A 10,817-nucleotide genomic window follows, 5' to 3' on the forward strand; every position below is an offset into this window, starting at 1 on the left:
GGGTTGGAGTTGGAGTGGGCGGGTGGGGTGCGGGGAGGGCGAAAGGCGGACGGGGGTGCGGGTGGGGGGGGAGCGAAGGGTGGGTGGGGGGGGGTGGAGAAAGCTTTCCGACTGGGGCTCCCTGACCTGCTGTTCCTCCCCAGGCCGGTGCGAACGCCCATTTGCTCAGCTCGGGGCGCCGTTTGGGATCCTGCTTTGCACAAAAAGGCTGCCACTCTTGATCGTGGTTACTCATGGTGTGTAATGGGAGCCCAGGGTGGTGAAGGGATCTTAAATGGTTATAAGTTAAATTGTCATGGCTCCCTGTGCCAGCCAAACCCTTCTAAGTGTTGACAAGGTTGGGGGCGGGCGCCATATTGCCACAAGACTAAGCCAGGGCCTCCTCCTCCGCCTGGAGGAGCTGTCTCCATGGTTACGGTAACCAAGCCGTCACGTGCCAGCCTCCCTCATGGTTTCCCCCACCCCCACCCCCACCCCCACCCCACGTGTTCCACCCGGCCCAGCAACGCGCCTGCGCATCAAGCACCCCGACCGCCTCCAGCTGGCTTCGCTGAGAAAGGGCGGGCCCGCAGCGCCAAAGTGCCTCCTCCCTCCGGGAGGGAGGCGCGTGACCCGGGAGCGCTTAACGAGCAGAAGGAGCTTGGCTCTGGCACAACAAGGTGATAGCAGTACTTTCGAGTCCCGTTCGCAACCTCCCCCCCCCGCCCCTCCCCCCAAACCAGGGCGTTTAAATGAAAAAAAATAGCGCCCGTCGCCGTGGCGAAGCTGCCTCCACCAGCTGGATGACCAATCAGCGCGCAGAGAGGTGTGAATGGCAGGGGGTCTGGCCAATCAGAATCTGGAGGGAGGGATTACCGCATTTAAAGTGGCAGGCACCCTCTCCGAAGTGTCACGTTGGATGGAGCTGCACTCTTCTGATTGTTCCATTGGGGATGATACAGGTGTCACCGAGCAAAATTATTTACATAATTTTGAAATTAAAATAATAATCAATAAAAATAGTCTTACAACATAATCAGAAAATAGACCCCCTTCTATTTCAAAAGCAATAAAATCCAATTATTTATTTTATTTGGTCATGGATGTGGGCATCGCTAGCAAGGCCAGCATTTATTGCCCATCCCTAATTGCCCCTTGAGAAGGTGGGGGGGGGGGGGGGTGAGCTGCCTTCTTGAACAGTTTCTGTCCCTGTGGTGTAGGTACACGCACAGCGCTGTTAGGGAGGGAGTTCCATCATTTTGACCCAGCGACAGTGAAGGGACGGCCGATATATTTGCAAATGAGAATAGTGTGTGGCTTGGAGGGGAACTTGCAGGTGGTGGTGTTCCCCATGTGTCTGCTGCCCTTCTTCAAAGTTGTAGAGGTCGCGATTTTAGAAGGTGTTGTTGAAGGAGCCTGGATGAGTTGCTGCAGTGCATCTTGTAGATGGTGCACACACTGCTGTCGGTGGTGGAGGGAGTGGATGTTGGAGATGGTGGATGGGGTTGCCAATCAAATGGGCTGCTTTGTCCTGAAGGGTGTCGAGCTTCTTGAGTGTTGTTGGAGCTGCACTCATCCGGGCAGATGGAGAATATTCCATCCCACTCCTGACTTGTGCCATGTAGATGGTGGGCAGGCTTTAGGGTGTCAGGAGGTGAGTTATTCTCTGCAGGATTCCCAGCCTTTGACCTGCTCTTGTAGCCACAGCATTGTTTTCCTGCTCCACAGGAGCCTCCTCCCACTTCTCTCCATCTCAGCCCCTCAGCATATCCTTCTATTACTTTCTCCTGTGTGTGTTTATCCAGCTTCCCCTCAAATGGGGAAAATTATAATGAGTGAATTATCTGCTTGAGTTGCATGTTTAACTGTCGCTCGCAGAATGACTGCTTTTGCTTTTAACGTTTAAGAAACAACGAGGCTGTCAGAGGCACCATCAAAAAAAGAAGGCGACCAGACTATATCATCGATCCGAACATGATGTCCGAAACCATTGCCATGAGGCCCAAGTTGTTCAACTGGCCCATTCCCCCCAGCCTGGCTTTAAACTGAGTGTCATCACAAGAAGGAACAGGGATGAAGATAAGGCACCGGACTGACAACACCCACTCCACCAACCCCAACCCCAAGATAGCCCCTCCCGTACCTCACAGCGAAGGTTTCAGGTGGATAGGGATGGGCAGCGGGATTTGGAACAGTTAACTAAGTTGGGAGGAGCTTTGATCTCCAGCTTTTCCCACATGACACTTCAGGAACTGAGAAGTGACTTGTAGCATCCAGAGGTTTGAAAGGCGCTATATAAATTCAGTACCTTTTTGTTCTCAATCAAGATTGTTACTGTTGTGATTAAATCTTCAGCACATTGCAGTGTGAGGGGCGTACGATGTGATTTGTGGGGGTATGGTGTGGGGGCTACACTGAGAAGAGGTACAGTATGTTGTGAGGGGGTGGGGTGTGATGGGGTTACGGTGTGTGGTGGGTACAGTGTGGCGTGAGGAGGTGTGGCGCGATGGGTTGTGGTGCGGCATAAGGGGGTATGGTGCAAATGGGTGTGGTGCGAGGATTGTATGGGGCCATGTGAGGGGGTGCTGCGTGAGGGAGTACGGTGCAAGGGAGAATGCTGGGCTGTTGGAGGGGTACAGTGCGAGGGAGAATGCTGGGGTATGGTAGAGGGTGCTGGGGTGTAGAGGGGTGTGGCATGTGGGGGTCAATGGCGTGACGGAGGGTGCAGTGAAACGGGTACAACATGAGGGGGTGCAGTATGAGGATGCACGGTGTGAGGGGGTGCTGCCCTTCCCAGGAGAGTGGGGCACACTTGATGCAGTCACCATCTGGTGTTTCACTCTGACATTAGACAAGATGATTCTCACTTGCTTCATCGTGTTAACCTCACAAACAGTGGTGGTTTTTAATTGATTGCACCTGTCAGATTACAAGCATACTGCTGGCTGTGCCATGAGTTTGGAGCCTGTGTCCAGCATGGCGGCCATGCTCCCTTGTGAGTATTGACCCTACTCAGTTCCAAACTTTCTCCTTCAGCATCTTCTGGATCTTTAACGGCAGTTTCGCATCAGTGTAGTATTCTGCCAGACAGAGAGGACAGGGAGGGTTAATTCCCGCTCTGATCCCATTTTCCCCCCAACCAATCCCACTCACTGACCCCATCCCAAATGACACTCTAAACTAACTTACCCAGCACCACCCTCCCATATCAATACATCCAACTCCACCGAAAGCATCCCACCCCAACCACCCCAAACCAATTCCATACCCAGACAACTTTACTCTGTATCTAACCCCGTGCTGTACCTGTCCTGGGAGTGTTTGACGGGGACAGTGTAGAGGAAGCTTTACTCTGTATCTAACCCTGTGCTGTACCTGTCCTGGGAGTGTTTGATGGGGACAGTGTAGAGGGAGCTTTACTCTGTATCTAAGCCCGTGCTGTACCTGTCCTGGGAGTGTTTGATGGGGACAGTGTAGAGGGAGCTTTACTCCGTACCTAAGCCCGTGCTGTACCTGTCCTGGGAGTGTTTGATGGGGACAGTGTAGAGGGAGATTTACTCTGTATCTAAGCCCGTGCTGTACCTGTCCTGGGAGTGTTTGATGGGGACAGTGTAGAGGGAGCTTTACTCCGTACCTAAGCCCGTGCTGTACCTGTCCTGGGAGTGTTTGATGGGGACAGTGTAGAGGGAGATTTACTCTGCATCTAACCCTGTGCTGTACCTGTCCTGGGAGTGTTTGATGGGGACAGTGTAGAGGGAGCTTTACTCCGTACCTAAGCCCGTGCTGTACCTGTCCTGGGAGTGTTTGATGGGGACAGTGTAGAGGGAGATTTACTCTGTATCTAAGCCCGTGCTGTACCTGTCCTGGGAGTGTTTGATGGGGACAGTGTAGAGGAAGCTTTACTCTGTATCTAACCCTGTGCTCACAGAGTCAACAGATGATGGGAGTTTCCTTCAGATTGATACGTACTCTAATTGAATTTGGAACCACGGAACTTCAACTCACCGGAGGCAAATTCCCGAATATCTTCTGGTCTCTCCAGGAGGACAGACCTGGAAGAGAAACAACACAAAGCATTTCAGTCTCAATTCGCCGTCAGTAAAATTCACTCACGTGTAAACGCAGCACCACTTGAGGAAGTCAACCAGGCAATCTGAAGAGAGCTACAGCAATCATTCTAAAACTGGAGATCGAATTACAGGTTAGGATGTTATTACATCCTACAACCACCCATAGGAACTATTATTACAGTTTGCAATCATTCAAGGCAGCTGTTACTCGAGAGCAGTTTATAGTTTTCATCGCACCCAGGATCTGTTGTGCATAACTTACGTCTATTCATGCATCCAAACGAACATAGCAACATCAGAACAGAAGGAGGCCGTTCAGCTTGTTGATTCTGTTGTGCCATTCAATAAGATCATCCCTGTTCAGCAACCTAACTCCATACACCCCACCTCGAACCCGTTTCCCTTAGGTGACAAAATTTTATCAATCTTCGATTTGAAATTAACAATTGCTCCAGCATCAATTGCCATTTGTGAGACAGTTCTGAACCTCTCCCACCCTTACCGTGTAGAAATGTTCCCTAATTTCACTCCTGAAAGGTATGGCTCCAATATTCAGACTCTGCTCCCTAGACCTAGATTCCCCCAACCGGCAGAAATAATTTCTCTCTATCCACCCTATTAATATCTTGAAAACTTTTATCAATTCACCACTTATCCACCTAAATTCCAGCAAACATAACCCTAGTTTGTGTAGTCGCTCTTCATAATTTAACCATTGGAGGCCATTTAGGCATTCACACTGCATTCTCAACAACGTCAATCTATCCTGACTTGGAAATGTTCCTTCACTGTTGTTGGGTCAAAATCCTGGAACTCCCTCCCTAACAGCACTGTGGGTGTACCTACACCACAGGGACTGCAGTGGTTCAAGGGGACAGCTCACCACCATCCTTCTCAAGGGGCAATTAGGGATGCGCAATAAATGCTGGGCCCAGCCAGCGCAGCCCACATCCTTTAATAGAATAAGCAAAAAAAAAAAAAAAAAATTCCTTCCCAAGGTGTGGAGCCCATGACTGTTCACAGTAATTCCAGGTGCAGTCTAACCAGGGCTTTGTACAGCTGAAGTATGACTTCTCCGTCCTTGAATTCTCGTCTTCGAGATAGGCAACTGCAACGCTGGCCTTTCTTTTTGATTATTTTCTGTACCTGTTCATGATATTTTAATGATTTGTGTACATTGTCCACTCAAGTCTCTTTAGACTTTCAATTTTTCATGGCATGTGGTAAAGCCACGATTTGTTGCCCCATCCCTAATTGCCCCTTGAGCTGTACATTTCAGAGAGGCAGTTAAGAATCAATCACATTGCTGTGGGTCTGGAGTCACATATAGGCCAGACCGGACAGGGACAGCAGATTTCCTTCCCTAAAGGGACAAGAGTGAACCAGATGGGGTTTTTACATCAATCCATGATGGTTACCATTACTGAGACTAGCTTTCAACTGCTGATTTTATCAATTGAATTCAAATTCCACCAGCTGCCCGTGGTGGGATTTGAACCCATGTCCTCAGAGCATTAGCCTGGGTCTCTGGATTACTAGTCCAGTGACAGGACCACGATGCCACTGTCTCCCCCAAAGACATCCACTGTCTCTAGCTTTCTGCCATTCAGAAAATAGCCTGTTCAATCCTTTTGAGGTCCGCAGTGGAGGGCCTCCCATTAGTCCACACTGAAATCCTTTTGCCACAGTTTTGCCCATTGTTACGGACACAAAAGGCAAAGTGGATTGAATTATCATTACTGTTCCCCTCTGCCTGTGACAGTTGTAGTTTTAATTTCTAATTTAATTTGTTTCCTTTAGTATCCTTTCCCTTGTTGAAATGGGCCATGGTGTGTTTCCCGGTTTATGAGGTCCAATGTTAACAATAACCCCACAGCAAATTCTTTTAAGGTGAAACAAAACTAGGATTTATTAAAACCTTCAAAACCTGAGGGATGGATCACGGCACACATTAACACTCACGAGCATACAAGGTAGAAAGGCAGGGAAAGAGAGGGAAAGAAGTTACAAACTGTGAGTTACTTAAGAAAAAAAAATCAAAAGGTATTGGCATTAATTCACGTGAGTAGAGTCCGGTAAGTCCATGTCCAATGAAGGTTCTTTCAGGTAGCTTTGTCTGGCAGAATTCCTGGCCTTTGTCCTAGGAACTCGAGTGCACATTGAAGATGCACTTTTACTCTGGGAGTTGGTTCACTCTGTAGGTGAAATACAGGGTTCTTTCTGGAGATCAGACTTTGAGAGAGATGGAGGTCAGAGGCAGGCTGCTGCTCTGGAATCTGGTTTTCTCTTCTGAGCTTAAACCACAACTGAAGACAGAATCCAAAAGCTACGCAATTAAAGCAGTCCAAATAGCTCAAGTGTCAGTCATGTAACAAAGTGGTTTCGAGTCAAGCCATACAGCTAACGATGGACTTTAAGGACCCTTGTTAAAACCCATTTATTTTGAGCAGATAACTGTGGAACCATTAGCACAACGTTAGAGATGAGGAGTCACAGGAGCTCTGCCGTTGTCCAGAGCTGGCTGGTGCAGACATCTTGTCTACTAGTCCTTAGTGTTGGCCTGGCTGGAATGTTTATACAATGCAAGGGGTGTCACATTCCCGGAGGTTGATGAGTTCGCCTTTGTCCATTTTTATAAATGGAATTTAAACAAGAGAGTATGGAAGAGAAACACATTTTTAAGATGTTATTTTTCTTCACACCATCTTGGCATGACACCATTCACTTAATCTATCGCTATCTCTGCAATTTAATGTTTGCATCTACACTGTTTACAGTGCTGCTTATCTTTGTGCCATGTGCATACTCAACTGATGCAATACTTACTCCTCAATCCCTATGTCAGAAGCATGTTGTAACGTCTTTGTGTGTGTAAAAGTGTCTTAAAAATCCCCCTCGCATTCATTCTCCCAAATATAATCCTCAACCTGTGGCCTCACTATATTCAGTAACCAGCAATTCACAATCTGCATTATTCACCTCATAAACTCCCTCAGCAGCATCTCCACTTCTGGGTGGTTCCTCAAGTAATATTCATTAGCAATTCGAGTATGTATCTGCAAACAAGTTAGAAAAAACAAAAGTAATAATCATAAACCTCATAGCAGAAATAATTTAAAAACATTAACAACAAGATGAACTTGCCTGACTCAAGCATCAATTCTCCATTCCTGCTCAGAACTGGATCACTGACAGGACAATGTACCTCAGTCCAATGCAATTGATGACACAAGCTACAGGGTGCATGTCAAACTAGAACTTCCGATATATTTGGGTTACTAAAGCTGTCAGCCTCAGTGGCACCTCTATTGACTCTTCGAAATTCAAATCCTGCTCCAGGGACTCAAGTACAAAATCCAGGCTGATGCTCTCAATGTCAGTACAGAAGTAAAAAGCAAGTTTTACTCTGTATCTAACCCTATGCTGTACCTGTCCTGGGAGTGTTTGAGGGGGACAGTGTAGAGGGAGCTTTACTCTGTATCTAACCCCGTGCTGTACCTGCCCTGGGAGTGTTTGATGGGGACAGTGTAGAGGGAGCTTTACTCTGTATCTAACCCCGTGCTGTACCTGTCCTGGGAGTGTTTGATGGGGACAGTGTAGAGGGAGCTTTACTCTGTATCTAACCCCGTGCTGTACCTGTCCTGGGAGTGTTTGATGGGGACAGTGTAGAGGGAGTTTTACTCTGTATCTAACCCCTTGCTGTATCTGCCCTGGGAGTGTTTGATGGGGACAGTGTAGAGGGAGCTTTACTCTGTATCTAACCCCTTGCTTTATCTGCCCTGGGAGTGTTTGATGGGGGCAGTGTGGAGGGAGCTTTACTCTGTATCTAACCCCGTGCTGTCCCTGTCCTGGGAGTGTTTGATGGGGACAGTGTAGAGGGAGCTTTACTCTGTATCTAACCCCGTGATGTACCTGTCCTGGGAGTGTTTGATGAGGACAGTGTAGAGGGAGCTTTACCCTGTATCTAACCCCGTGCTGTACCTGCCTTAGTGCAAAGGGACAGAAAATATAGTTCAACTGATTGATTAAACTGAGAACTGCCCCTTTTGCTTGGATGAGTGAAGCTGCAGCTACACCTAAGAACCTTAACACAATCAAAGACAAAGTAGCCAGCTTGACTGGCACCCCATCTGCCATATTCAACATCCACTCCCTCCAGCAGGCACACTGGAGATGTGACAGCAGCGTATACCATCTACAAGACTCGCGGCGACAGCGCTGATGTACCGTCTACGGGACTCGCGGCGACAGCGCTGACGTACCGTCTACGGGACTCGCGGCGACAGCGCTGACGTACCGTCTACGGGACTCGCGGCGACAGCGCTGACGTACCGTCTACGGGACTCGCGGCGACAGCGCTGACGTACCGTCTACGGGACTCGCGGCGACAGCGCTGACGTACCGTCTACGGGACTCGCGGCGACAGCGCTGACGTACCGTCTACGGGACTCGCGGCGACAGCGCTGACGTACCGTCTACGGGACTCGCGGCGACAGCGCTGACGTACCGTCTACGGGACTCGCGGCGACAGCGCTGACGTACCGTCTACGGGACTCGCGGCGACAGAGGCGCGTACCGTCTACAGGACTCGCGGTGACAGCGCTGAGGTACCGTCTACAGGACTCACGGTGACAGAGGCGCGTACCGTCTACGGGATTCGCGGCGACAGCGCTGACGTATCGTCTACGGGACTCGCGGTGACAGCGCTGACGTACTGTCTACAGGACTCACGGCGACAGAGGCGCGTACCGTCTACAGGACTCGCGGTGACAGCGCTGAGGTACCGTCTACAGGACTCACGGCGACAGAGGCGCGTACCGTCTACGGGACTCACGGCGACAGAGGCGCGTACCGTCTACGGGACTCGCGGCGACGGCTCTGACGTACCGTCTACGGGACTCGCGGCGACGGCTCTGACGTACCGTCTACGGGACTCGCGGCGACGGCTCTGACGTACCGTCTACGGGACTCGCGGCGACGGCTCTGACGTACCGTCTACGGGACTCGCGGCGACGGCTCTGACGTACCGTCTACGGGACTCGCGGCGACGGCTCTGACGTACCGTCTACGGGACTCGCGGCGACGGCTCTGACGTACCGTCTACGGGACTCGCGGCGACGGCTCTGACGTACCGTCTACGGGACTCGCGGCGACGGCTCTGACGTACCGTCTACGGGACTCGCGGCGACGGCTCTGACGTACCGTCTACGGGACTCGCGGCGACGGCTCTGACGTACCGTCTACGGGACTCGCGGCGACGGCTCTGACGTACCGTCTACGGGACTCGCGGCGACGGCTCTGACGTACCGTCTACGGGACTCGCGGTGACAGAGGCGCGTACCGTCTACAGGACTCGCGGTGACAGAGGCGCGTACCGTCTACAGGACTCGCGGCGACAGCTCTGACGTACCGTCTACGGGACTCGCGGCGACGGCTCTGACGTACCGTCTACGGGACTCGCGGCGACAGCTCTGACGTACCGTCTACGGGACTCGCGGCGACAGCACTGACGTACCGTCTACGGGACTCGCGGCGACAGCTCTGACGTACCGTCTACGGGACTCGCGGCGACAGCTCTGACGTACCGTCTACGGGACTGGCGGCGACAGCGCTGACGTACCGTCTACGGGACTGGCGGCGACAGCGCTGACGTACCGTCTACGGGACTGGCGGCGACAGCGCTGACGTACCGTCTACGGGACTGGCGGCGACAGCGCTGACGTACCGTCTACGGGACTGGCGGCGACAGCGCTGACGTACCGTCTACGGGACTGGCGGCGACAGCTCTGACGTACAGTCGACAGGACTCACGGTGACAGCGCTGACGTACCGTCTACGGGACTGGCGGTGACAGCGCTGACGTACAGTCGACAGGACTCACGGTGACAGCGCTGATGTACCATCTACAAGATGCACTGCCCCAACTCACCAAGGTTCCTTTAAATGGAGTAATCCCACCCTCCAGATCATTATTGGCCAGTTCCCCTGTCATTCCCTGGACCATGATTAGTTGATCAGTATTCCCTGTGCAGATTATCATTGGCTGCAGCGCCTGTCAATCACACCTTCCTGCGCGATTGGCACAGGCAGCGTTGCCACGACGACGGAGGACCGGCGGGCGCTCTTTATTAAACTTAAAAACCCTGCGGGGTACGAATAGGGATCCCGTCACCTTGAAGTGCCAGAGCTTCTCCTCCTGCTCGTCGTTGAGCGCTCCCAGGTCGTACGCCTCCATCCCGTAGGGAGGAGGAACCTGGGGCTTCGGATCCGCCATCTTTAGCGCAGCCAATTGGAAGCGAAGTCCTTGCGGTCCGGGTGGGGGGGGTTGCCTGCGCAGGCGCAGTGCCGGAGCGGCAAGGGGCACGGCCCGGCCGGGTAGAGCACGTGGTACGAGGGAACCAATAGGCGGACGACAGCTCTACCGGCGGGCGGGAGGCCGGCATGTGACTGCTTGGTTACCGTAACCACGGTGACAACTGCGGGCTGAGGGAGAGGAGGCTTTGGTCCAAGCCGTGGCAATATGGCTGCCCTACCCCCTTCCCCTCTCCTATTCTGTCAACACTGGTATGGGTTTGGTTGGCACAGGGAGCCACGAGAATTTAAGTTATAACAATTTAAGGTCCCTTCACCACTCAGTCCCCACTAGACGCCATGAGTAACAACAGTTGGTTACCTGTGGCAGCCATTTTGTACAAAGCAAGATCCCACACCGCGCCCTGAGATGAGCAACCAGCGTTTGCAGTCTCAGGTGAGGAACGTTGGCCAGGG

At 51.8% G+C, this 10,817-nt stretch overlaps 1 protein-coding gene across 1 annotated transcript; it reads right to left on the minus strand.

Moving 5' to 3' along the window:
- Nucleotides 1-2,859: 2,859 nt before the first annotated feature.
- Nucleotides 2,860-10,374, minus strand: LOC121272923 (RIIa domain-containing protein 1-like). The gene is made up of 4 exons (XM_041179789.1): nt 10,222-10,374; nt 7,029-7,105; nt 3,985-4,031; nt 2,860-3,059 (listed from the first exon to the last, which is right to left on the minus strand). The coding sequence occupies exons 1-4, from the start codon at nt 10,321-10,323 to the stop codon at nt 2,992-2,994; spliced, it is 294 nt and encodes a 97-aa protein (XP_041035723.1). The 5' UTR covers nt 10,324-10,374; the 3' UTR covers nt 2,860-2,991.
- Nucleotides 10,375-10,817: the final 443 nt, after the last annotated feature.

The sequence above is a fragment of the Carcharodon carcharias genome, chromosome 36 (genome assembly GCF_017639515.1).
Source record: "Carcharodon carcharias isolate sCarCar2 chromosome 36, sCarCar2.pri, whole genome shotgun sequence".
Taxonomy (NCBI): Eukaryota; Metazoa; Chordata; class Chondrichthyes; order Lamniformes; family Lamnidae; genus Carcharodon; species Carcharodon carcharias.

Coding starts and splice junctions, on each gene's coding strand:
- LOC121272923 (XM_041179789.1), bottom strand. CDS start 10,323: ATGGCGGATCCGAAGCCCCAGGTTCCTCCTCCCTACGGGATGGAGGCG. Junction 7,106..10,221: donor AGAAGCTCTGGCACTTCAAG/GTGACGGGATCC, acceptor ACTTGTTTGCAG/ATACATACTCGAATTGCTAA. Junction 4,032..7,028: donor CTGCTGAGGGAGTTTATGAG/GTGAATAATGCA, acceptor TTTCTCTTCCAG/GTCTGTCCTCCTGGAGAGAC.